We start from the raw sequence: 27,670 nt of genomic DNA, 5'->3' as shown, positions 1-27,670 counted from the left end.
CACTTCACTTATGCTCAGTCCTTATGAGAAGAAAAATTCACATTCACCCGTATGTGCCATGAAGGTACAAAGGAAAACTATGCTGGTTTCTCAAATATAAAGCCTCGTCGTTAAAAAAATTTTTATTCAACTACGAAACTTCGTCTCTGAGAAACCCGTTTGGGGTTTCTTTTTTAGCTTCATGATACATACGGGTGAACGTCAATTTTTATTTTCATGAACCTTCCTTCCCCTGTGCCATGTTCTAGGTCAATGACTGCTGGTCACGTCTTCGATACGTAGGCATAAAGAACACTCAATTTGTGTCGTTCTCGTACATTTGTTGCGAACGAAGCAGCACTTGTACGTTTTCGCGAAATGTCACTCGTTTTATCAGATCGTTAAAAGCCATCTGGTGATGTGATGTGTGAATAAAAACAGTTCTTGGCAGTCTGTGCGCTTGAATGTGTGCAAGGACGATGAGTTCTCGGTGTGGCAGCACTTCCATGGCCGTGGAGGTGATGGAACAGTCGGAGCTGCCGATGAAGTTCTTGCACTGTGGAACTACGGTCGTGGCCCGTATAAGTCCAAGGTCGCATTAATCTTTCTTTTTTTTTCACTCATGCTCAAAGTTCACACTTCCTTGTTCCTTCACACCGAGCTCTTCCACCACGTGACCACTGAGCTCATGCACGTCGCCAAGAAGTCCGTGAGCCAGTCGTGAAGAACTACTTCTCCGGTCTTGTGCTGCTTTCTCTGCACAAAGTAAAAAAAAATAAAGAAAATTGAAACGCTGTAATCAGCATGATAACAGAAGCATGTAAAAAAAGCAGGGCAATTTGCAACTAGAATTTCATAGATGAATCAGTAAATCATTAATAAACCCACCCAATACATATAGCCATGGTCTCTTGGCAAGTAACTCTTTGTTCGATGGTGCAACACCACTTCTGTTACTCACAACCTTCTCCGTCTTTATCCGCTTGTTCAATTCATTCTTCGTGCGATGAATAACCTAAGAGTTTAATTATTTACCGTCTTTCCAATTCGTTTTGTTTGCCGAGACAACATCACGCTCACACGAGTTGAGTCTTAAGACGTAAACCTCAATGTGCTTAGAGAGAAGTTAGCGAGACGACTTCGACACTGACAAGTATGCAGAAGACACAAAATGGTGTTCGAAATGCGGTAAGTGTATCGTACAAGTTGTGTCTTACCATTATCGCACAAGAAGCGCATCATTGGGCTGAGAGATCTTAAAACATTGTGCGTTCTGTTCATGCCGTTCACGGAAACAGGAAGGGCATATCCAGAGTTCTACTCTTGCTGCACTCTGACAGCCTGCGACTCGTCCAAATGACACGATTAGTTAGCTGAACGAAGCTGTGACTGCATCTTTTATTCACTGTGCATCCTTACTTTCTTTTTATTCCCCCCCCCCCCTAAATGTCCTATTGAGCAGCTGTCCCCAAAACAAAACGAAAGTATTCCTTCAATGCCAATCGTCATCATGATCAGCCTGGTTACACCCACTGCAGGGCAAAGGCCTCTCCCATATTTCTCCAACAACCCCGGTTATGTACTAATTGTGGCCACGCCGTCCCTGCAAACTTCTTAATCTCATGCGCCCACCTAACTTTCTGCCGCCCCCTGCTACGCTTCCCTTCCCTTGGGATCCAGTCCGTAACCCTTAATGACCATCGGTTATCTTCCCTCCTCATTACATGTCCTGCCCATGCCCATTTCTTTTTCTTGATTTCAACTAAGATGTCATTAACTCGCGTTTCTTCCCTGACCCAATCTGCTCTTTTCTTATCCCTTAACGTTACACCTATCATTCTTCTTTCCATAGCTCGTTGCGTCGTCCTCAATTTGAGTAGAACTCTTTTCGTAAGCCTCCAATGCCCATACCTTGCTACAAATATTAGTCTCTATCCGTGACATCTGTTTCTAAAGTACCGACTCTTTTCACCAGTCCCCGCTGCATGCTCTGTTACACGAGTGCATCTAACACGTACTGACAGCCGGCAACGTACTGTGAGCCAGGAGCACTGCATAAAATCGCGGCGAACGCACCAAGATCTGTGGCTGCCCAAAATGAAGTTCCATCGACGCGTGAAACACAATTCCTAAGGCCTATCTTGCGACCGACTCCGTCTCCCTAATTAGCGCCACAGCAGCGGAAGTGAATGGAAACAGACTTCCACGTGCGTCGTTTGATTAAGACCTACACGCGAAACGAAACTCCCCTCGCACAGACTCCGCCTCCCCTCCTTTCTTCTCTCGCCCGGTTTCAACTCAACACGGACCGCCGGCCACCTTTGGGCCTAAATACTAAGTCCCACACCACACCTAACGAAGCGGCGATGAATGCACTTACATTAATTACGTCACGCAGCTTTGAAAAAAAAAAATTCCCCCGTATCAGCGAGTAATCGAGAATGGAAATGAGCTACGTGCATGCTGACCTCCCCGCATTTCTTCAGTGCCGAGTGAGGCCAGGCGTTCTTTATCTAACAGCTTAATTTAAATCCCGGGTATGTCCGTCTCCATCATTTATTACCCGTGCACGCACGAATGCTTGGCATAGCTTTATGCTAATTTGTTTTCCAGGAAGGGGCCCGCGGATATCTGCGCGTGTTCTGAAGCCACGCGTCGCATTGAGCGGAGAGTGACGAGCGTGATTAAAAGGCAGCGCTGACATGTCGTAAAACACCCCTCTTGCCCAGAAGACCGCGTTACGCGCATAGAAGTTGGGCGCATTGGAAAATGTATTGAAAGTACGTTTTTTCTTTGGGAGCAGAATAAGACAGGCGTGTTCCAAGAAAGACTTGCTGTCATTATTTCAGCTTCCTTAGGTGATTGCTTTCTCGACCATATTCCTTTCACCGAGTCAAAGATACTCGGACCGTGGCCACACCCGTCACTGGCACGAAAAGCGAATCATGCATTACTGCAATACTTGAGGTACACTGGTTTAAGAGACCGTTTATAGTGTCCCTGTGCATAGTGTCCCACCCACACGTACTTAGTGCTCACTCTCTCCCTTTCTCCTTTTTCTATTCCCCTTTCCCCCACCCCAGCGTAGGGTAGCAAACCGGATAATCTTCTGGTTGACCTCCCTCCCTTTCCTGTCCTTGCTTTCTCTCTCTCTCTCTCGACCATATTCATGAGCTACAGTAGAGCAACACCCCGGTACATACGTAGAATTATCATAATTTTCGTTGCTCGTTTAACGCCTTTTCGATTTCGGCATTCCATTCCATCATCGTGAAGGGAGGTTCACGGTTTATGCAGATTTCAATTCCCTTATTTCGTTTCTTTGGCGCTATGCAGCCAACTATCACATTGAACAACTGCAAGATGTTGTTGGAGCCATCGCGACTACCTGAGGCATAAAAACCAGCGCTGGAAGAGGGTATAAGGAAGGAGCACATATACACACGGAGCACTGTTTGTGTGCTTCTTCCCTTCTTATGCCGTCTCCCAGCATTGGTTTTCTGTGAGTCGAGTAAAAAATCTCCTGCCACTGAATTCTCACTTGACGCGATTTCAAACGAAATGAGCGCCAAGCTATTAAAACTGAGAACGAAATTATGTGCTTGTTTGTATCTCTCTACATATAGAACACAAAATTAGGTATATTTGCAAATATAACTATTCTTTTTCGCGCTTCCGAAATAAAGACGATGATGTATAGATCATAAAAATTGAAGATTTAAGCGGAAACTTTACAAGCCACACATCCGAGTACATATTTCAAAGAGCTATTTTGCTAGTAAACTTGTAAAAGTCCCACGTTCGGCCCTCACTTGGTTGTCTTCAGTTTTAAATACGAGAGAGAGAGAAATAACGTTTATTTGCACCCGCAAAAAGAGCCCCAAGGAGGCAAGAGTCTTCCTGTCTCCTCGGCTTACTCCTCCCCTTTCAGCTGGCTGATGCTCCTTGGAGCTCAGCGGTGTCCAGGGCCATGCGGATGACTTCTCTTTGGTCAGCTTCCTTTGAGCTGGTCATTAAAGTCTCCCAGGATTGTCTATCCCTACCTGGCTTATTGTATCTAGGACATGTCCATAGTATGTGGATCATGTCCGCCTTTGCCCCGCAGTGTTTGCAACTCATGGCCTCAATGCTATCGTGCCATCTCTTCAGAATGTAGGGGTTGCAGATCACCCCCGCTTGGAGTTGCCTCCATGTTATCTCTTCCTGCTTACTTAGTTTCTTATGCGCCTCTGGCAGTGTTTTCCTTCCCATTCTATAATAATCGAGAATTTTGCTGTAAGTGTTTATACCTTCCTCTTTTTGTAGGGGCTCCCTGGCTGTAGAGGCTGCATTGGTGGACCGGTAAATAAGCTCTCGGGCCAATGCATGCGCTTTCTCATTGCCGGGCAAGCCTTCGTGGGCAGGAGTCCATATAAGGTTCACTAATTCTTCTGGAATTGGTCCTTTCTCCAATATGTTGAGCGCCTCTTTGGAGATTCTCCCTGCGGTATAATTCCTGATAGCTGTTTTGGAATCTGACACTATGATTTTCACCCCTTTTTGAGTCAAAGCTAGGGCTATGGCCACCTCCTCTGCAACCTCCACACTGTTTTGCGGGGTACTGCAGCTCTTTGAGTTCTCACCGTTAACCTGTGTCGTCACTGAGACAAAACCTCGTCTGCTTTCATATTCTGCTGCATCCGTGTAGAACACCCCTTGCTGTTTATCTAGTGATTTTAGTAACGCTTTAACCCTGTCTTTCCTCCTGTCCTGGTGGTGAGTGGGATGCATATTCTTCGGGAGTGGTGGTATGCGTATCCTGTCTCTGATTTGTGACGGGATGGCTCCCGTGTTTCTTACTTTGTTGTTAGTTTTGTATCCTAGTTTCGCTAGAATTCTCAGACCACCTCTGCTTCGCATTAGTCTCTGTTGCTGGGAGACTAGTGTGGCTTCGATCAACTCTTCTAGGGTGTTTGAAATGCCCATGTTTAGTATCCTCTGCGTAGATGTGCATGGTGGCAGGTTTAGGGCTGTTTTAACTCCTTTCCTAATAAGGATTTCTATTTTGTTTTTCTCGGCCCTTGTTAGTTTAAGGTACGGTGTTGCGTATGTAATCTTGCTGATCGCGAAGGACTGTATTATCCTTAATAGGTTAGCCTCCCTCATGCCTGCATTCTTGTTGGCGATTCTTCGGAGGAGTCGGCAGGTTTGGCTAACGCTCATTTGCGAAGGTTTTCTTAACCATGCTTAGATGACGTCTACTCGCAACTCATTTCAAGACTGTATCACAGAGAGTTTTAGCTGTACGCTTGGGGTCTGCTGTGCTCACATCTTTCAATCCGAAGAAATCGCTCAGACAGGCGTTCTGTCACAACGCCAGTGCGCATAAGCACAACGCTCATGACAACAGCGCAATACACAACACTGTCTTCATTCCGCTCTTTTAAAACGTCCTTGACACCGTTCCCAAATGCGTCGGAGCAGAGCGTGATGGTGGATCTACTTGGTTTCTTAGCCAAGCTCACAGTGGGTCGATCGCCTCACTGGTAGGCACACTCGCGAAAAAAATGCAATATCGCTCCACCTCTTCAGAAGCGTTTGAGTACGTTAAGCGACAGCAGAGTAGAACGCAAGGAACAGGCTGCTGTCGCAAGGGCTGTAAATATTCAGCGGGGCCAGAAGGCGACGGGTCCACAGATGTTCGTCCATCACAAGTCCGTATTGTAACAGTCTTTGTATCAGCCCATCATCGTTAGCGTGACGCACCAACCTCGATCCCATTCCTACGCCTTCCTTCCCCCTAATTGCGTTTTTCCGACGCAGCGGTCTTCTCGTTCATACTATGGGAGACTCCATGGCTCAGTGTGATGGATTGCCAGACACGAGATCCTGACAGTCGCTGGCGCCTTCTGCAAAGCGACTCATTGGTCCGGACAAGTGCCCTGGAAGGAACATAGCCGCGTGCAGCTTTCTGGGTGGTGCTAGCGCCGTTTCCTCAGGGGCCTTCCTGCTTGAAGAAAGTTGGCAGCCTGTTGCGGGCTGTTCGTTGCTTGTTTCCCAGCAAGAAAGGCCAGTAAATAAAGCTTTGCCGGCCCATCTATATTGTATGGGGCACACTTAGGAGCAACATTATGCTTGCTCTACTTACAACATTACAATTCGCTCACAACATCATCTATGCTGAGCTTACAACGCTATAGTTTGATCTGATAAAGTCTTTTCTTCAAGACTTGATTAGACTTGGTTTGGAAGACAATGGTTGCCTACTGGCGGATAATATAAAGCACAAAGTATGTTGTTTACGAATTTCGTGTTTGACGCAAGGCCCAGGTACGTTGGGAAGATGCTACCATCTACGTTAGCGCTAAATAATTAAAACTTCTTCCGCGTCTCTCTGCCGTTTTGTTCAAGGTCCCCTACACTTACTAGGCTGTTCGCAGTTGTGTTACAGCAAAAACAAATTATATAGGAAAAACAAGAAGGGACGGAGCAGAGTGCTGTCCCCTATTGCATTGCCCACGCATTGTACATGTGCATTAATACTGCTACAAATAATGCATGACCAACCAGTTCGTCAGCAAGCAATATTAAAGCTCATCAGGGTCAATGTTTTTTTTAATGCAATCTATATCTGTAAGCACCCATCCTTGATAGGGTTTCTGATGCTTGCACTTGATAAAAACATAAGCCCACCGAAATGTAGAGTGCGCGTACGGCCCTCATGTGAAAGAACTAGCTACATAACACTTTGAAAAATAAATTGTTGAGACCAATCATAGATTGCCGATGCTTGATTACTTTTACAAAACCAACGTTACTGTCACATGGCAAGGGTTAGCAAGAACCGTAAATGAAGGATCGTCCACGCAGCTGTTGGCTCCTTCAACTAGTACAGACACTCGATACCAGACGGCAATATCTGTTGAAAACTAAGGAAGCAAGCACGTTGATCATAACAGAATATCGTAACAATAGGCTACTTGAGTGGCATGCCACGGTGCCATCGCAAGTGATAATTTTATGCACATTTGCAATGCGCAATCCAGATTCATATATTTAGGTACCCTTCATGGAAACATTGCGACCACATGCCGCCTCAACGCCGTCATGACAGGACGTACGTTCTGAAACGCAAGCTGGTAGAACTTCTATCGGTGCTACTCAGGCTCTGAATGCTTGTGTATGGCACCCGACTTACTTGCGTTGGAAATTTGGGTTTTTTTCGTTATCTTCGCAGATTTGAGCTCTGCGTGTGTCTCTATCCTGGGTCCCGTCTGCACATTTGCGCAATATTTTTCAACGGTTTGCACCTTCCCATCAATTGCGTACGTGATAACTTTTCGGATTGTATGGTCCCGGTTTACATAAACAGTTCAGCTATTGCGTGACTGGTTCATGTCGTCGTGCGGATATGTGGTCTTCTTTATGAATTATCCATACATTGTCGCTTTTTCATTTTACCTCCTGCACCTCAACATATATTCGGCCATATCGTTGCAGGACGCTGTTCGTTTATACACATCTTCTTGTTATTGCAATTGCTAACGCCTGCTTCTGCTCTATTATCATATACAATGCAAAATGTTTAACGTACGTGTGCTGTGCTGTGCTTCTGCAGTATTTGAACAAATTACATCGTTGCTGAGCAGGCTTCACAGCCGGCCGGAAAAGTTTACGGAACATGAGCTCGATGGCAAACGTGAATCCTTGATTTCTCAATGCATGACAGTAATAATTTAATCGGTTGCCATGTAGGTAACAGGACGTATACTACCAACTGAAATTTAATTTGATGCTATGTTCACAGACTCTGGCAGATTTATTTCTTTTCTTTCTTTATTTCCATATTTGGTGCTGCGTCAACATTTATTGCGGACGGCAAGTTGTAGAAGACACAAAACGGTATGGTGGGTCCGTCGTACCTCAGCTCTCAGTCAATGTTCCAGAGACCAATATGGAGAAAAAGAAATTACTGTTTCATCCAAAAGCCGAAGCATAGATAGCTGCAGCAGAGTACGAGACAACTACATGAAACGTGGTTGGTAGTTTTATAGGCCGTATAAACTGCCGTAAACAATGAGTTACCAATCAAATGAACGATCATGCTGTAAACATCTTGAAGTGGCACCGCAAGACGATGAAGACGAAAGGCAAGAAACACACATGACAGCGCGGAACTCACGACTAACTTTAACTGAAGGCATACACAACCTTATGTACTACAACCGATACCCGCGTGCTCTCCCGTAGATGGCGTCATGATCAGTGTACAGGCAAAAATGCAAAACCCTGTAACCTAATGTTACACTATGAAGGTGTTCAAAAATTCAAATTCCCTGCCATACAAATTTAATGAAGGCATGCTTACGCAACGCAATCCTTGTTTCTTGATATAATAGGCCTCAACAATCTCCCTCGTAGTCTGAGTGCTATGCGCGAAATGTATTGTGGTGTCTTCGTAGATGGGAGTGCACCCATGTTCAGAGCAACGCCGCGCGACATGGGAGTAGACATTACCCGTTAGCGAGCGCCTATGCTCTGACAATTTAATGTTCACACTGAACATTAAACATGTTCACATGGAACAGTAAACACGACTTCCGTGTGAAAGGCGAAACGTCTTCTAACGGCTCAGCGTTTATTTCGTTTCTCTCACGTGATTAATTCGCATTCAGACAAGATATCGTCCAACAATTAATTTCACTTGCGATCCTCAGACTCAGCCGAATAAATTCATTTGTTAGCCGAAGAGAAAAGCTTTCCAGGAATAGCAATAACACATGCTGCGTTGTTTCCCTAGCTTTACCGCAGCAAGCACATGATCCTTATTCCTTGTTATATCTCGATTTATAGGTGCGTGTTCTAAGGCACCCTGATATGGCTTCGAAAAGAAAACGTGAGCCTCAGCGCCATCTGTTCAGCACCGCGAGCAGCTTCCCCTTCGTCGTGTTCATCAGAGCGTACACGCCAAGGTACGCGAGGCGTAAAACGCGAGCAGCCTTACCAATGATAGGAGGAATGAAAACTGTGCCACGGTGAATGCTGAGTAAGGCTCACCAAGCGATCCCAACCTGCCGCGCTAAGGGAGGCAAACAGACGGGCATACAGCGCTCCCCTAAACCCGTGGCCGTTGTTTTAGCGCGACCCCCTGTCGAGGCACATGAAGCTGGCGTCATATTCAACGCTTTCTTCACAGCCCTTCTCGCCAACACTCCCCGCCCACCCTCGCATCCCTCCACCGACATTTGCAACCCTGCCTTAATAGCACGTGCACGTTGTGCTCTGGTAAGCATATGATGTGGCGAGGAAGGGGTATGCATTGCAATATTCCGGCGAAGCAGCTTATAGAACAACGAATGTTGTGCTTTTGTTTGCGTTATGACGCAGCGCGTGCGACGCTTAATTTAGCGTATTACGTTTTTATTGATGCCCAGTTGAAGACTCACTATTGTAGTGAATCAGCTTGCGATATAAAGGTTAACACGTAGAAAAGGAAGAGCAACGTTTATTGTCATGCACGCGATTGGGCCGAGTGCAGATAAACGTGGCAGCAGCTAAGTCTTCAGCAAAATATTCTTTTTTTCTTTTTTTTTTTGACTCTGGCATCTGCCACGCAATTCTCGAAAGCGGCAGCACGGCAAGCATCAAGTGGGCGACAACGAATGAACAGTGCCTCATAGCTCATTTTCTGCAGTCAGTTTGCGAAAGGAATTTCATTAGCGTGGAAGGTAAAGTCAGAAACCATGTTGAAAAGTTACTGAAAGGGCAAACTAAAACACAAGCAAATGTGCTAACCAGGCAAACAAACAGCCGCTGAAAGTCATCCTCAAGCTTGCTTTTAACGGCACCTCCTGGAAATCACGAACGTAACTGGAAATACATAGATACAAGCTTTAGTGGTAAGCTGTAGATATTAGCCTGACACGCTATTCCGGGTGCTGGGTGATGATTATGATATGTGCAGTGGTAAACACTTTACAGCACATACAGTTACGCACGCCATATATATAGTGTGCACAATAAAGAAACTTGCATCAGGGTTGATGACCATGACTATGGCAATTCTGTCATTAATGGAACTTCATAAATATCACTGGGCGATGATGTCGCAAGAAAAGCAGGTCAAGCAGTTCGAAAAAATGAGCCCTGTTAGCTTTCCCACGCCTAGGCACTCGTAAAACTTGTCCTACGTCCGCTAACTCGGTTTCGCTGTTAGAAGAAAACAAAATTCAGAAGAGGGATGAACTATGCGAGAATAAAAAAAAAAACATGAATCAGCACAGAGCATAACGTGGTAGAGTCCGTCCTCTAGCAGGACTCCAGAAACCACACTCCACTATGTAATTACCGGCGGCGAGTACGCAGACCCTCCGACACCCTCGACCTCACACATTCACCGTGCTAAGTGGAGTTGGAACCCCCTTTAAGCAGCGGGTCGGTTTGGGCCTGCCCTAGACCACCCGTCGCTTGTGGGCCTGAGCGGGCTGATATCGCTTCCGCTCGTGCAGGCGCAGTTAACCACACAGGTTTCACGCTCGGTCGAAACACCGGTTCTTCAAAGCAGAGTGCGCTTGGGAGTCGTCACGTGGGAAAACACAGCAGTGTACGTTCAAGCATTTCTTTGTTCGCACTCACTCTTGTGTGTTTTTTGTACATATAGAAGTGTGGCCTAGCGGAAATGAAGATAGACAAAATAATTAGTACTCTAGCCTCTCGGACCCCCAAGAGCGCTCGGGGAAACGGGTACTTTTCAAGATGGTTCTTAGTGACAATACCGACTGTTATGTTACGAAGGTTAAAGACTAATTGCTTTGTTTAAATACACCAGTTAGATGCCGAGAGAAGCATGTACATGTAAGAGAAAGAAATAATCATATCCTCCTTACTCTTTACGAAAACACAAGTTATTGGCTTAAATGAAGGTATAAACAGGCAACATAACGTGGTGGGTTGGTATTTTCATGCTGCATACCTGATTTTTGTCTGAACTCGCACAATTATACAGGCGCTTCACTTGTTTTTTTCGCCGTTTCCGAAGACACAATGATACAGCCCGAATGGGCGAGAACTAAACGCTCGACTTTGTTTTTATTAGCATTAAAATCACAGTGGGTCCAGCACAGCCCCAGGCAATTTATATTTTCCTGCAGGTGGCCTGTAGGATAGAAACGAAGTAAATGACGTCCCCATTAAACGCCTTAACCAAATCGTGCTGTATTTTTCTTTGTGATGCTTCTCGTCTGTTTTCCCAAAACACCATCGTCTTGTAATCTGTGTCTCCGAAGCTATACGAGAAAAGTGTCGCATTAAAACCCGAGAATGACTTGGCGATTGAAAAATGATACCCTCTACCTTCATCCTAACAACAGCAAGAAACCTTTTTTTTTCGATTCTGAGGAGAAACTTTCTCTCTCTCTCTCTCTCTCTCTCGCAATCGATGTTTCAGGAGAAAATTTGATTATGTTTTTTTTCTTTTCATAAAATATGAATATGAAGCGAAGTTATCTCGATTGTCTACCGAGATAATTAGGCTACAGGAAGAGACAAGAGGGAGAAAAAATTGCGCGCGGGATACACACGGTTGCACCCGTTATATGCAGACACCAATTCGGTAAATTTGCTGGTTTTCCGGAAAGAGCTCAACAGCTGGGTAAAAAAAAAAAGAAATTCTTTTTTTGTGGAAGACGGGAACGCCCATGTAGCATTGGGCAATCCTGAGGGATCAATCAACGACTCGCTGCCCGAGAGAACCTATAGTTCACAAGAGTTATCTTCGAAGACCGTGTCCGTGCCACCAATTCAAAATAGTAATAATCAAACGGAGCGGCTGCGAAGCCGTAAATCGGCATCCGCTAGCACTCTTCCGATTTCGAGTGTGGCGAACCTCATCAGTGGGCTCATCCATGCGTGCCTTCGCCCGGCGGGACCGGGCACCCCCGCCGCAGGTGGTCGCTAACGGTGGCGCCCTCATGCCCCCCCCCCCCCCCCCCCCTTCATCAACCACTCCCCGTCCCCCGGCCGCCGATCCAAGTGAGTTGAACGCTTGAATGAGCTACAATGGCGTCTGTGCGTCGGAGACCCCAGTTCGCTATACGGCGACTACCTACATACGAGCTGAAAAGAATACAGGCGCCTTCCATTTTCCCTGTCACTGAGCAGGTTGGTCGGTGGTCATTGCGATTTCTAATTGGCCGCTTTCTTTGCTAACCATGGCGAACTTTGCTGACCGCGGCTTATGATGCTGCAGTTGTCTTGACCAACAGCTCACACCCAAGACAGCGTTCATGTAACGAATAGGCCTATGTGTAGTCTCATCTGTAGTACTTCTGCAGGTGAGCCGAGTGCCAGCTCTTCTCTCGGAGGAATTGCGCAATTAATTTTTTAAAAATCGGTACCGCGATACTCTCACTATACATTTCAATAAACTCCTTAGAACTCTCAACACTTTATTTCAACGAATCCTTCCTCTGTATTCTTTCCCGGGGTTTGGAACGTAACTACTAACCCGCTCTGATTACACTGAAATTAATAAAGCCCACGTAGCGCCCTTCGCTTCTGCTAGCCCTAGAAAACGATGCGAATGCTTATATACCAATCGAGCCTATCCCGAGCTTTCATTTTGCCAGTGCTGTTTCGGAGCTAAAACTTTCCTGTCGCTTTCGCCCTTCCGCAATCGTCAAATGTACTCCCACGAAACGCCTACCCCCCTTCTAAAAAGAAAAAGAAAGAAAAAGCAGAGTGCTAATCACAAACAAACACTCACACCACGATGTAAGGAACAAGCCGCTACTTCAATGACGAGTGAAACGAATGAACGACGGGGCCTTTACAATAAGGGGACGCTTACCCGAGCTCATGGGAACAGGATCTTTGCCCGCACTTTCAAACCATCCCTCCCCTACCACCCTTCGCCGTCAAAAACCGACCATAGCCGTGCCCCTTCCCTTCGCACCCTCTCCCCCCTCCATTCTCCTTAAAAATCTCCCCCGCTCAAACGACGTTGCCGTCGAAACCACCAGGGGTCGTGCCACTCAAACGGCGCCGCTCTAGCCACCAGGGGGCGGTCGCGGCGCTATGTCGCCGCCATCAGACTCTACTCTGCAACGAGTTAGGTGTTGGCGCACTACTCAGGAGTTAAGTGCATCCCGTTTATATATGTGCACGAACTTCACATTTCTCTATGTACATTTTTTTCCGCTTTCGAATCGGGCACTTGTGGCCCCCGACTGCCATGTACGTGACTAATACACGTGCTGGGAGAACAAAGCACCGACTCAGAAAATAAAAAAAAAGGAACCGGTGCTCTCTTTAGTGGAAGCTTGTCACCTTTTATTTTCTTAATTGTCTTTCCCAGCCCCTTCGAGTGCCGGCATTGTGCGTCACTGAGGGAGCCCGTGGTGCTGTAGAAGCCGTCAATCGCGATTTCTTCACCTACCCTTTACTTTTCCATTTGCCGCACTCCGTTTTCATTAGAACGCTGCTATTGTGACGGTCGATTCCTGTCTGCTCCGCCCGCTCTTTTTGCGGAAACGGGAAGAATACATGTGTACAGTATATGTTCCGTATGTCTGTGCTTTGATGTGTCATGCACAACCACTCGCTTCTTGCTAAGTCCACTGAGGAACACCGAACAGCACTGATTCACTTGGTCTTTCTTCCTCCGTTTGAAAGAAGGTCGGGGCAGGTCAACCTCAAACAGGTCTTTGTGGGCTGAGACCCCCCCCCCCCTCCAATAAGAAAAAAAAATGACGTTAAGTGCGGCTAGTGCGCAGAAAAGGGTTAGGCTGAGGGGGACTGACTGACTGACCGGTTTTCTGAACGGGGTGTTCGTACTCGCGCTTTCTGTTCGAACCGCAATTGGATGCGTGTACATTTGAGTGAGTCTGGAATTGTTGACGGAAGCGGCAAGTCGCGGGCCCCTTTTCAACAGCTCTTCCCCATCCCTGAAAACACGGGGTGACGCTGCGTACGCTGCGTTTAACCCTTCCGTTTACGCGTTGTCAGTCCCCAGTCAAAAAGTGTGTATTTTTTTCGGCAGTTCATCCATTTTGCCGTCCGTGTTTCACGCATCACTTACGTGGGTTTACTTAGGAGGGACAATTGGGGAACAACGTTTTCTGCATTGAGGCGTGTCATTTTTTTTCCCCACCTGTTGACACGGAGGTATGTTTGTAAGGAGTGCATTTGTAAAGGGTTTTCGTCTCTCTCAGGAGCTGTGTGCGCGTCCAAACATTTTCGTTTTAGCTTCCAATTAAACTACGCAGGGGACAAATACTTTCAGCTTCCCGTGAGATCTCGTACGCAATGTCTGGGTCCCTAAAGAAACGCCTCGTTGTAAGGAAAAAAAACTTGTTTGGTGGCATTCTGGGTACAGCTACGTCATTCTTCTCTTTGGTCTAAAGTGCAACGATCACAACGCTTTTAGTAAGCAGTACGTCGCGTTTCACACCACCTTTTTTGAAGAGCCGTACCAGGAACGGCTCTATATTTATTGAAATCTAAAGTGCGTACACATCACTGCAGGTGCTTTAAACTCAGCGAAAAAAAAACAAAAGCTGCTAACGCTTTCAATAACGAGCCTTGATTCAAATGCCGAGGCGGTTACGCGTGAAGTGTGTATGCATGTTGTTCTATTCTATCGCTCGCACTGGTCGCTTTGTCATAAAAAAGGGCACGTACACAGAGCAATTGAAACTGTCTGAGAGATTATCAAGTTGGTAGGAAGTCGTGGAACAAATCATGCATTTTTGATTGCTTTTCAACCTTTGTATGCGTTTTTTTTTCTACTTGGGTCCATGCCAAGCACATATTAGGACGTTATCGCTCTGTTATGCTGAGACATCGAACCTCAGCGATGGCGGTCGTATTCTGATCATGGCGCAGCGGAAGACACGCGTGCGTTTAAATTGAGAAGCGATAAAAAACAACACGTGCTAAATATTGTATGGAACAAATCCAAACGCTCGGTATTTCTAGTGGGCTTGCGCTGTTTTGGTCACCGTGTCCATCCTTAAAAGGGTCTTCTGCCTGCATTCTTTCTGAGCTTTTTAGATCTTCATATATGCGGATAACAATATTAATCGTTATTTCAGACAGGCGAAAATCCTTTCTAGTGCGCAAATTATGTAAGGAAAGAACACGGCGACAGAACAGAGCGCCACTGTCTGTTTTGTCGCCTCCTTCATTCATTGCACGTTTTGTGGATTAGAAATTATTTTCGCTTGTCTGAAGTAAAGATTCAACCAGGGCAAGCAGCCATCTTTCTGCAATATTAATCCCATGTGATATTACTAAGCCCTTCTTCACAAACTGCTACTGAAGCTTTGAGGTATAGTACTCTGTCTCCCTACTATACTAATTTACACACCTGTATGTCACGCACATGACTATCTCATGCATACGCCTGTTTGTGAAACAAAGTACGTTGTACGCACATCCTGTTCTCAATTTTAATGTATTCTTGTTTGTGTCTACCTCGGACTGTACACGTAATACTTGTCTGCTCTCGTAATCTCTATTCGCGCTTAATTTTCTCAATTTGTGACATTTGTTGATGTCTTTATTTTATTAATACTGTGTGATGAAACAGCCGTTACCGTCGTAAGGCGAAAAGCCCTGCTATTATATTAAATTCAGTTTAACAAAAAGGGCAAATTAAATGCGCATGTAAATTTAAGACACTTCTTACAGACTGTGACAGATTTTCGAGTCAGTCTGCAGATTAGTATCGATGACGGCAGAATTGTAGATTAGTGATCACTGAGCGCAAATAATGTACTGCAAAAAACAAACATACAAGAAACAAAATAAAAGGAACGAAAGAATTTGCCACAGTTTCCAGTCTCCTCTTATGCTCACTGCTTCCCCCGTCTAATCGTGGCGCTTTCGAGAAACCTTCAGATTGCCTTTAATTCCGTGGATCTTTAAAGCGAGCCATTCTGTTTCGATTAAGTCAGGGACCACAAAGGGAACGGGGTAAAACGGGCTAAATTGAGTGCCCAATTGTACCAATAACCAAACCTCGTACTCCCTCCACAGGCAATAAAGGATACGGGGCAGGAAATGTGCTTTAACTGCGCATCGCTGGTACCAGGAATGAAACTCCAGTTTTCGCATTTGCTCACCATCGTGGGTTGTCTGTTTTGGTTACTGTCCTTTCTTTTTTTCAATGCATGCACCATATGCTTCATTTACTGAGCCAGGAAAATGAACTCTATAGATGAGTCACATACAAGCGTAGTTCCCAAGCACTGGCTTCTCCTGAAGTCGCCAATTTAAACCCCTTGTTGAGCCAATCATAAGGTATGAGATACAAATGAGAGAAAGGCAGGGAGGTTGGGCGAATAAAGGGTTGGGAGGTGCGACATGGAAGAAAAAAAAGAGGATTTAGCGAGCTCACTGATATGTAGCGATGTTTTGTTTTTTATAATTGTTTTTCTATATAAGAAAATTTTCATTATAGGTTTTTACTTGCCAAAACCAGGATCTGATTATGAGGCGCACTGTAGTTGGGGCACTCTGCATTAACTTCGAGCACCTGAGGTTCTAAATCTAAATGCACTAGGATTTTTTTTTAAAGGTTTACTTTCTTCAGTTGCCTTTATGTTGCATTTTGGCCTCATTCGCCGCTGCTGCGGGATTCGAACACATGACCTCGATCTCAGCAGGGCAAGTACATAGTCACGAAGTTAACGCAGCTGGTATGGTTTCGTTTAATAATACATATGTGCCACTAAAGAGAAGAAAGTCCCTATTAAGTAGAATATTGGGCCTTAAGCATCTTATTCCCTAACACTCTGCGTCTTGCCGTTTGTATACTGCACTCGTTTAAGCAATGAACAACGAGCACAAAAAAAAAATGCTTTTGTACGGCTTTGTCGCAAGTTACCTAAAGTAATTTGTATAACGGTGTTCTCAACAGTTGCGTATACCGTTGTACGGCGGGGTCTATAATTTTGCAACGTGTGTCCAAGGATACCGGAGTGTTCTCACGCGTGGCATTTTTCAAAGCTGTGAGCCGGATCGATATATCAAACAGCTCGCGTAATACGTATGCAGCAATTTTGTTCCAAGTTTAATTTGTGCGTTGCGTAACACCGTCTTCCAGCTGCCGCGGGTTACGCCTAAAAGGGAGTGTCAACGTGTCTGGTGGCTTTACGCATTTCCCGCAGAGCGTGGCGAAGTTCGTTGAGCAAACAAATGCGGCGAAGCATTAAATGCATTTATTCAGTGGGCGTGGTTATCCTGTATTTTTCTCCTTTTTACCCCCCTGTCGTTGTATTTATGTAATATATATAGTACATATTTTCTTCTTCGATATATTTATATTCGTATGATTTCCCATGCCGAGAGCATTGCGTCGCAACAATCAGTCGTGAATCAATGGTGAAACAATGCTGCATCAATGACAAAAAGCACTTTGAATCAAGGGGCCAGGCGGGAAGACCTTTTCAACGAGCAGCGAACACTGTGATCAGGCTAGTCGCCCGGACTACGACTATCGTCAACCACGTGATACTTTCACATTTCCTTGCGATTACTTTCTTTCGTTCTGTAGCACTCAGCAACGTCAGCTTCAACTAGATTTGGTTCGGAAATCAAACAGCGCTACATTTTTGTCATACAAGGCTAACGTTATCTCATCTTTGGGGCACTGCATTTACGAAGATGGATGTATCATAGCACACGCTAAGTATTACGACCGCCTAGATTTTTAGGCCTTGAAGGCAGCTTGCGCGAGTGTAAGGTTGAGATGGCGGCCTCGTATATATATATATATATATATATATATATATATATATATATATATATATATATATATATATATATATATATATATATAATACCCAAGAAAGCTAAAGGCAAGAGCGCTTTAAAAACATTATGTTTATTCAGTTTATTTCTGCTTAGACTAAGTATGTTTCCGTATATATTGGCCCCACCACGTAGACGTCAGGTACCACGTCAAGCTGAAACGCCCAATGTAGTCGTCAGTTGAACGCCCGACATACTCGTTGAATATGTGTTCCAAATTTCAACAGCCTTTTATATATACTTTTACGCACTTGCTTTCCATCACTCGAACGTCAGCTCACTTTCGCCGTACTGCAATTTTTCCTACTTCGAGCGATCTCTCCACGGTCTCTACTCTGTTGACGATCATCGCGTGCAACCAAGTGCGCCTCCTTCACCTTTGTGGTAATTTAAGAGAATGATGATGTTGCACTCTCACGTGGCAGCACTCAGGGGGTTTCTCTTTTCTCTTCTGAGTTATTTACGCTTCAGCGAGTGAAAGACAAGTATGGGAACCGGAACACGTGTGTGGCAGCAGACATCAAGAAGATGACCCCGCTCGCCGTTTTCTAGCGCATACTCTGCGGGCTTCAGTTGGCTGTCAGACGGGCGTAGACGCTTGTCTAGATGGGGATGCGCCCTACGGAGACCCTTCTGAAGTCTCCACATCATTTTTTTTTCATATTCATTCTGTATTTGTTTCTACCACCGGCTATCATGTAACTGTCCGCGCCTTGCACGATATTTCCAACGTATATAAACTGACATCTACCCACACGGACGCACACACAACATAAGATTGAGCTGTGAAAGAAGGAACATTTACTTTTTGTCAGTTTACTTTATTTCTTTTCTTTTTTCTACAAGAGGGTGCACTTGCTTTTTTTTTCAGATCGAAATGATTGATCACTCCTAATGGCGCGACATATCGCTTACATTTTAGAATAAATACGGTGCTTTCGAGAGCGAATTTCTTGTTGAGATTGCACTGTATACTCACATCACTATACTCGTGTGTTAGCTTAAGATAAAGTTTAGATTAGGCGGCGAGCAACTCGAACAGGAGAGAATCTACTGGCCTCCTTTCCATCAAGTGCAGATTTCCATTCTCTGGTGCCCGAATTTATCATCGCCATCATCATTATTACCTTCGTAGACCTCGTTTACTACAGTTCTGGAGAAAACCCACTCATAAAGCACGGCACCACTCGCAGTGTTGCGACCAGGCCAGCGCTTGTCTTGTCTTGTCTTGGCTTGTCTTCACCGGTCTTTATGTCTTAGGCGGCTGGGGCATCTCGATATTCATTTACTCCCAAATTGAGCTAGAACGTCTAGGGAAGGGAAGCGTAGCAGGGGGCGGCAGAAAGTTAGGTGGGCGGATGACATTAAGAAGTTTGCAGGGACAACATGGCCACAATTAGTACATGACTGGGGTAGTTGGAGAGGTATGGGAGAGGCCTTTGCCCTGCAGTGGGCGTAACCAGGCTGGTGATGACGATGATGATGTCTACGTGTGGTTGCAACATGTATTCCACGATTGCCTGGGTTCTCCTTACCGTGATGAGATTACGTGGCGCGTTGTCCCGAGCTGTGCTTGGTTTCAATCGGCCTCGTTAGCCTGTACAAGTCCAACCGCGGGTTCCCTATTGTGTACGTATTCGTTGGCACCCCAATTCTGTCTCTTCATCTTCATTGGCCAGTTGCGTGCTCCCAAGTCCACGCACTAGGAGACGTCAGCGATGAAAAATATCTTTTTTTTTCCTGATCCGCCGTCATAACGCTGAGTGGCGCGGGCTAACACTCCCGGGGATATTCTTGTACACGTATACAGAAGTCCCCATGCAATCGCACGGAAGCATTGCCGCCACTGTAGCTGAATTGATGAAGAACCACACGCGTAGTACGGAGGATGTGGGTTCGCCTCGCACCTATGGCATCATTTCTTTTCGCCTACTTACTTTTACCGTATAAATTCCAGATTTTCAAAGAAAACTTAACCATTAATTTACGGTGTGCCTTCTCTGGCTTCAACGACTGTTTGTTTATGTGCTTGTTACCATAGAAAATGCAGCCTCACTGACCCCTTCATTCCTCTATCACTTCATGTAAGTTTCAGCTAAAAAAATATGGTCGCACTCTGTGTCTCTAATAATTATTTTGCTTTACTTAGATCGCCTAATTTTACATCTAGCTCTGTAGTATTCTCGGCATCCGTTAGGCTTTGGGTTTCGGTAGCCCATAAGTAATTATTAACCTTATATACTGTTTACGAACTTTCTCTTCATTGACTCTCACTGTCGCATGCTGGGAACAATTAGTGCTTGACAAATTAGTTTCGAGATTCTCATCGGGAATCACCTGTCGAACATATTTAGTGACAGTCTACAGCTATACTTGGTCTGGGTAAATGGACACTGCAGGTACCAGCTCACTATCAATCTCAAACCTTTGGGAATCAAACAAACTGTTAGCGTCCCACTGGTTATCGCCATAGGTAAGTTCGCGAGCGTCAACTAATAAGATAAAGCTCTTTGGAGGAGTAAACAATGCGAATTTAAGCATTCATTCACGTCTAGCGGTGTCCGAAAGTTAAAAGAACAGAGTGCTTGTCACTGTACAGGATTGGATTGAATACACTTAATTAAAGGTCCTGCAGGACGCGCGTCAGCGCACAGCGGGAGTCTCCCAGACAGGGACCGACAGGTTGTCACTGTAGGCTATAGGTGAAGGCATTGTTGTATAAGTGGTCCTTTCGTCCCTGCGCTTACAGTGTTCATATTTGTAAAGCAACTATCTATCTCAGCGTGTGCTCTCGGTTGAAACACGGGCCTCCAGAGTTACAACATTGAGAAACTGCATTTCTTAAGAGTCTCCTCTAAAACTTGTACTTTTTTACTCAATGACGTCGAAAAAACGTGAAGGCAAAACTGCGTTCAAATTTTGCCGATTTACAGTAATATCTTTCTCTCAAGTTTTATAAAGAACATTCCATATTACTTTTTTTTTCTTTTTTGCCGGCGCGTCACGCATAGGGACAAGTCAAGCTTCACTACACGCGTTGGTCTCTGGCCAGCGGAAGCCCATCGCGTGACGCCCATACCGGGTCATCTCTCGAAGCGCCATCTGTCGCAAGAAAGAAGATTAGCGCCGACACGCCAGCACGGGGAGCCATTTCGAGCGCTCCACAAAGAATGGCCCAATCACAATGCATTCGTTCTGCATATACCACGCGCATGTATACGTGCATATGGTGCAAGCGACGAAAGACCAATGCATCGAAACAAAGAAATGAAGAAACAGGACGCGGCCGATTCGACGACGCACCTGAGCGTTTTCGCGCTTAAAGCGACACCTTCGCCCACGAAAGTGAGCATCGTGCACAGCTGTCACGATCACAACATCGCTTCCCTCCTCGCCCCCATCCCCCCCTCCCCCCCACCCAGGCCCACCCACGCAAATGTTTCACGCGAGGCACTAATGGAGTTGGCGCCTTTCGCATGATTACGAAGCGTATAGAGCTTTCCGTAGCGGCGACTACCATGACACGGCACGGTACACGCGAACAGCGATCGTTTGAACAATTTTTTTTTTACGAACCCCGCTGTATTCCGTGAAAGCACTCTTGCACGAACGGAGGTGGCGGAGCGGGTTCTTTGTCGCCTGAAGGCATCGTCGCCTGCCACTTTTCACGCGCACTGGCGACACGATGGCGCTCTTGTCTCGTATGCATGCGGCGAATTGCCGCTGCTTCGATTTCTCCATTATTATTATTTTTTCGCGCGGATTCATCGCATGGGATGATGCACGCGTTGCGGACGATGTTGTTCGGTCACCGCGCGATCCAACCATTGATAGTGCAGGTGCAGAGAATGATTCTTCGTTACATATTCGAAGTGGCTCTCGTGCTTCACGAAGAGCGCTTCTTTTTTCTTTATTTTTTTTTCTTTCTTTCTTTCTTTCGATCAATCACAGGCCCCGTCTCGTCAAGCGCATACTGGGAGTGCCCGTGGGGCGTTCGTTTCTGTTGTGGTCATGTAGGTGTCTGCTTCAACTGCTTTGGATTGTTCTTTCGTTGTTACTTCTTTCTTCATTTCTTTCTCGTGGTTGTTTTCGCTTTCTTTTTCTTTCCGTCCTTTGGTTTCCTTCGTTCTTTTGTTCTAGCTTAGGCTCTTATATATATATATATATATATATATATATAGTCGGCGTCTCATTCGCAAGCGGTTTCCAAGAATCAGGACGCCGTTATGGGCAGCTCAAGTTACGGGAGGCTAATTTGGTGAAGTACTCATGACAATATTATAGTCAACAGAAAACAACGACGTAATGCAGGACAAGAAAAATTAAGACAAAAATACGGAAAAAACATTAGCGGGCCCATTCTACAGATAAACAATAGAAAGCGTGGAAAAATGACGTGTCCTCACATACAAGACACCAAACGTGCTCGTCGCATCAGATAATTCTTACAAACTCTTGTGTCATGCGAACGTTTCCTAAAACGCGCGTACGTGCCTGTGTGGAAGTTTTGATTGATGATACACTTTGTATTGTTTCTTTTCTTGTTTTTACTGTTTATTCTCTGAACTTTGACTTCTGTCCTTTCTTGTTCCTCGTACCGTTATTTCCTGTTTCTTAAAACATTTTTTATTGCCCTTGTATAGCTTCCTGTCTTTAGCTTCATGACTGCCGTGGCTGTTGATAATTTACTTGGGCTTCTCGCTATTACATTCATCAGATAGATCTGTTCCAGTCTTAAATGGCACGTAGCAGGCTTATCAGACTGATTAAAAGCGTCTTCTTTTATCACCGAGACAAGTTGGAAACTAAAGATTCGACATGACAAATTAAATCAAATTACGGGGTTTTACGTGCCAAAACCACGATCTGATTACGAGGCACGCCGTAGTGGCGGACTTCGGAAATTCGGACCACCCGGGGTTATTTAACGTGCATCTAAATCTGAGTACACGGGTGTTTTTTTTTTTCGCATTTCGCCCCCATCGAAAAGCGGCCGCCGTGGCCGGGATTCCATCCCGCGACCTCATGCTTTACGAGCCGACACGATGTGCTCTCGACATTTACTCACCGGTGCAGTGTCCAGCGTGTCCGAGAGATACCGGAGTCTTCGACCCACGACCTTCGCGCCGTCTCGGCAGGGGCTCGCGCCGCAGGGCGCCTGCTCGGTCTGTGTCGAGGAGTGGCCCGTGCCTCGACACGACGTCACCAAGTCGGGCAGGGGCGAGGGCGTAGGAGTGGCCGACAAGCCTGCGTGCAGAGAGAGAGATGTAAGTGTGTTACCGTGTGTTACCGGCCTAACCATGTAGCTTATCGCAGTTATGGCGCTGCTGTGCTTGAGGTCGCAGGTTCGATTCCTCTTTTCCTCATTCGCTACTCACTTGTTGCTCATTCGTTTACGTTTGAGCTGTGGAATATATAGGCAGCTTGCTACAAGGAAATAAATTAGAATTATCAGAAAAGTTTGTTGTGAACAGACTCCATTACAGCTGGCGAAATTGAACACCGCGTCAGAAAAGGCTGCACTCATATTCCCAGCTCACTAAACTCGCACTTCTTGCAATTTGAGAGAATGTTGATACAAGTGAAACTTGCGCTATGGCAGTGGAGCTTGAGAAGCTTATTAGAAACCGTTCAACGAGAGATGAAATGAAAAACTATAGCAAACTGTTGTAGCTGACATTTAAAAAAAAAATATGGGGTTTTACGTGCCAAAACCACCTTCTGATCATGAGGCAGGCCGTAGTGGAGGACTCCTCAAATTTTGACCACCTGAGGCTACTTAACGTGCCCCTAAATCTAAGTACACGGGTGTTTTCGTATTTCGCCCCCATCCAAATGCGGCCGCCGTGGCCGGGATTCAATCGCGTGACCTCGTGCTCAGCAGCCCAACACCACAGCCACTGAGCAACCACGGCGGGTGCTGTAGCTAATATTCTAGTGGACATTAAGAGAAATAAGTATAGTTAGGCAGGTAGCGTAATGCACAGGACAGATAGCCATTGGTCTGCTGGAGTAAGAGAATAAGTGGCCAAGGTAAGAGAAACGAAGGCAGGGATGACAGAGAACACGGCGGAGGTGCAAAATTTTCAGGCATAGAATGGAGGTTACAGGGATAGAATGGAGTGATTAGAGTTCGCTGGTAGAGGCCTTCGCCATGCAGTGGATGAATACTAGGCTTTTAAAGATAATGGATTATCATATGCATTAGGGAGAAAAGGGGAATCGGGCATGTTTTCAATATGAAATAAAAAATTCCATATTGGTATGGATGAAAATACTGCACACTCCGTATTTCTGATGGGCGTGCACTTGAATTAAGGACAAGAACTCTGCAATATAAGTCCCGCAGTACGAACTACTGCACCTTAAGTAGCAACTACCTTTTGTTTAGAAAAATAATTGTTGAGCTCCGCAAGTTGTTGACATGCGCCTGTATTTCAGAGTGAGAAAATGAATGTTACATTAGCGTAAGAGATCAAATCGCATGAATAGTTAACGAAATTCCAGAAATATTCAAGCCTCGCCTTTCCGAAAAAGATCTGCGAAAGACGTGGAGTCAAAATTCCTCAACACCTAAGCAAGTAACTGTCGTCACCCTCAAAAGTCTTTTCACTAACGACATAGCGAGAATGAACGGAAATTAATGAAAAATTCTGAGCTGCCGTTATCAGTGCATCCCTCTGGAGTTAAAACATCAAGTCGTCTTGGCGTCTGTGGGCAAATAAGTTGTGACGGCGCATACCCAACGATGCTATCCTGCGCTTGCTTGCATACAAGCTCGAGGCCATCGCAAGAAACATTTTCCAATTCCCTATTCATAAGCCGGAAAGCAATCCACGAGCCAGCCAGCGTCTCAACACGCGAAAGTTTTCGAGAGAGTGCAGTAACACCACTTGCAGGGATTTTGGCGATGAGTACAAGCCACGTCGACTCAGAGACGCATGCAATTATACACGCATCAACGAAGAGCATGTTCCACTCAGGAGGCAATGCATATTTCATTCTCGCTTCTTGCAGTCTTACTGCCAGCGGTGGCCATACATTCTAGTCGACACAGCTTTGAGCATCTGTCACTCACAAAACTAAATTAGCGACACGGACGACGCATTCATACACTGGCGCGGGCTCAAAAAGAATCGAAACGGAGCCACAAACAAGTTTTCGTTCCTTGGTCCTATTATTTATTAACAGCGCAACCGCTCACCGCGTTGAAAGCACGTGTATACGTGGACGACACACGATTGCATATCGCGCTGGTTCTTTAGCAGGCGCCGTGGCCAGGTGTTCAATTATAAAGAAACCGCACGCATGACTCGCTGTCACGGTATATAAAGCTCACGGTCTGTTTGTCACCGAATTAAAACCGCGAGAAGAGTGTTTTGACAAGGCACGGGAAGTGGCTCTTGCATGATTGATGGCGGCAAGAGATGTGTCTCGCGCCTGAAGCTTAGCGCGTGCCTCTCGTGGGGCTAAACAGCAAGCTGGAAGAAAAAAATGCATAAATCTGCGGTGTGTCTTCCGAGTTACGCGAATAATAAACTGCGACGTCGTCATCACCATCGTCGTCTTATTCATCGTGAGCATACTTTTATGTGCACTGCAGGACGAAGTTCCCTCCCAGTGATCTGGGAGAGAAGTATTGTGCTAACTGATTCCAAGTTGCGCCTACAAATTTCCCAATTTCATCACCTCACCAAAATTTCTGCTGCCCTCGAGTGTTGCTTCCCTTCCTTTAGCAACCATTCTGTAACTCTAATGGTCCACCGGTTATCTACCTTAAGCATTGCATGGCATGCCCAGCTCCATATTTATCTCTTAATGTCAAATAGAATATGGGCTATTTGCGTTTGCTCACTCATTCACACAGCTCTCTTACTGTGTCGATGTTACGCCTTATATTTTTCGTTCCATAGCTCTTTGCGGGGTTCTTAACTTGTTGTCGAGCTTCGTTGTTAACCTCTAAGTGTCTTCCCCATATGTTAGCACCCCTAGAACGCAATGATTGTACGCTTTTCTTTTCAACGACAGCGGCAAGCTCCCAGTCATGATTTGCTAATGCCTGCCGTAAGCACTCCAACCCAATTTTATTCTTATGAAACTTTTTCATATCAGGGTCCCCTGTGAGTAACTGACCGCAACGCAGTGGATGTTTATTCGAAAAGGCGATTTACTCAAGAACAATATGCATCATTACCGCAATTTATCAGAGCTATGCTGACCGAATTGATGCAAAGCAGAAGAGGTGCTTGCTTGAAAAGTTTCTTGTTTGGTTCATATTTTCTCCCAACCCTGCTAAAGGGAACGTGCTAACTTTCTTATTTAATACAGAGAACTATAACTGTCCCGTGGCACGTGATCTTGTCAAGGGGCTGTTACCCATGTAACTTCCAGCACGTTTTTTGTTATTTCTTTTTTTTTCGGTGGTTATATTTCTAGGTCGCGTAACACCGTCCCATTGGGTTTGGAATCGACATGACAGTTTCATCATTTGAGGATTCAGTAAAAATCACTTCTTCAGTGCGTTAATGGCAGTTCAAAGCGTACGAGGCGGCGTATGACATGCATAAGTAGTATTGCTACTACTATTGCTACTACTATAGTGCTAATAATAATAATAATGTTAATTGCGATGGTGGTGGTTTTGATCACAAGGTCAGAAGACGAAGGAGAAATGTCTAGAGTAAATGACCTCGTTTGTAGCTTTTAATTTCGAGCAAAGGCATTTAATAAATATTCGTTGGGATACGCATTGCCACAGATAGCATCATATGCTGAAACTTATAACCCAATTAGTTCTGCTCAGGTCTACATTGTCTACGTAATTATGGCCTTCACATCTCGTGCCACCGTTTAATATGCTAACTAAGCGCCCTTCTAACAACGTACCTAATGGAACATGAAAGGTAGTGGTACCTGTTGTGCTACACACCTCGATGTCATATTTTGTGACGAAAGTATGACTAAAATTTGCAAACATTATGACTGAACAACCCTTTTTTTTTCTAATCTGACATTGTTTCAATATTGTCTATATTGGACACCATACCAAATTTTAAGGCAATCTTTTTCTTCACGGTGCACAATACAGCCTCGAAGCAAAGCACGCGGTAGCTAGCACCAAATGCGGTAACAAGACTCTGCAGTAATATTTAGAAATTATCCTAGTGCGGACGCTCGTATACTAACCGAAACTAAAGAATATATACTTTCTTGTTGAATATTGCTGTGTTATTATCTCGCCATCTTAAATTTTGGGTTCAAGGGTAGCCGCATTACATAGGCGTATGACCTTTCGCAACCACATTTCGTTGCGAACGACATTACGGTCAATGTCTTTAGGTGTTACGCATGAGCACGCCATCAATCTAATAACGTTTAGAAGTTGACACACAAAACGCACGATATCATTCCTCGAGCACGTGCTGCAGGGACAACATACTTGGATCCTCACCTTGATGGAGACGGTCCAAAATGAGGATATCATCCATGGCGAGTGGTAAAGGTGCGACGAAGAGGAACTTCCCGCCGGAATGCGAGCCACAAACGCCGGGGGTCCTCACGTGACCCGAGTCATAGGCACACGGCACGAGCGAACGCACCATGCCTCCGTTAGAACGTTCCTTGTAGCGGGGCCGCGGTAGCCAACACTCGCCGACGCAGCACGCAGTCGATGTATCGAGGACCACCGAGCGCGAGCCGAACCGCACCCGAGGAGCACCACATGCGTTTTGAGCGCCCGCCATGAGTTTTCTCACGCGAGGGGAATTCCCGGGCCGCCTCCCGTGAGGGTAAACAGAGAGAGGGTGGAGAGAGAGAGGAAACCTAGCGGGGAAAGGGCGCGAGTCCCGGGTTTTCGCTCTCCGAAAGGTGGTGGCGCCACCGTCGAGAGGGGAGCGGC

General features: G+C 45.6%; 1 protein-coding gene across 2 annotated transcripts; it reads right to left on the bottom strand.

The window, feature by feature from the left end:
* Positions 1-328: 328 nt before the first annotated feature.
* Positions 329-27,670, bottom strand: LOC139047351 (uncharacterized). Of its 2 annotated transcripts, none has more exons than XM_070521178.1 (3): positions 27,212-27,670; positions 22,841-23,019; positions 329-735 (listed from the first exon to the last, which is right to left on the bottom strand). In XM_070521178.1, exons 1-3 carry the CDS (start codon positions 27,513-27,515, stop codon positions 631-633), a joined length of 588 nt encoding a protein of 195 aa, XP_070377279.1. In that variant the 5' UTR covers positions 27,516-27,670; the 3' UTR covers positions 329-630. The 2 variants fall into 2 exon arrangements, with proteins under 2 accessions (XP_070377279.1, XP_070377278.1); XM_070521177.1 differs by having other exon boundaries at positions 27,224-27,538.

The sequence above is a fragment of the Dermacentor albipictus genome, chromosome 7 (assembly GCF_038994185.2).
Source record: "Dermacentor albipictus isolate Rhodes 1998 colony chromosome 7, USDA_Dalb.pri_finalv2, whole genome shotgun sequence".
NCBI lineage: Eukaryota > Metazoa > Arthropoda > Arachnida > Ixodida > Ixodidae > Dermacentor > Dermacentor albipictus.
Note: the sequence above shows the minus strand (reverse complement) of the source record. Positions and strands in the feature narration are given on the sequence as shown.

Coding starts and splice junctions, on each gene's coding strand:
- LOC139047351 (XM_070521178.1), bottom strand. CDS start 27,515: ATGGCGGGCGCTCAAAACGCATGTGGTGCTCCTCGGGTGCGGTTCGGC. Junction 23,020..27,211: donor CCATCAAGGTGAGGATCCAA/GTATGTTGTCCC, acceptor CTCTGCACGCAG/GCTTGTCGGCCACTCCTACG. Junction 736..22,840: donor ACACGCTGGACACTGCACCG/GTGAGTAAATGT, acceptor TACTTTGTGCAG/AGAAAGCAGCACAAGACCGG.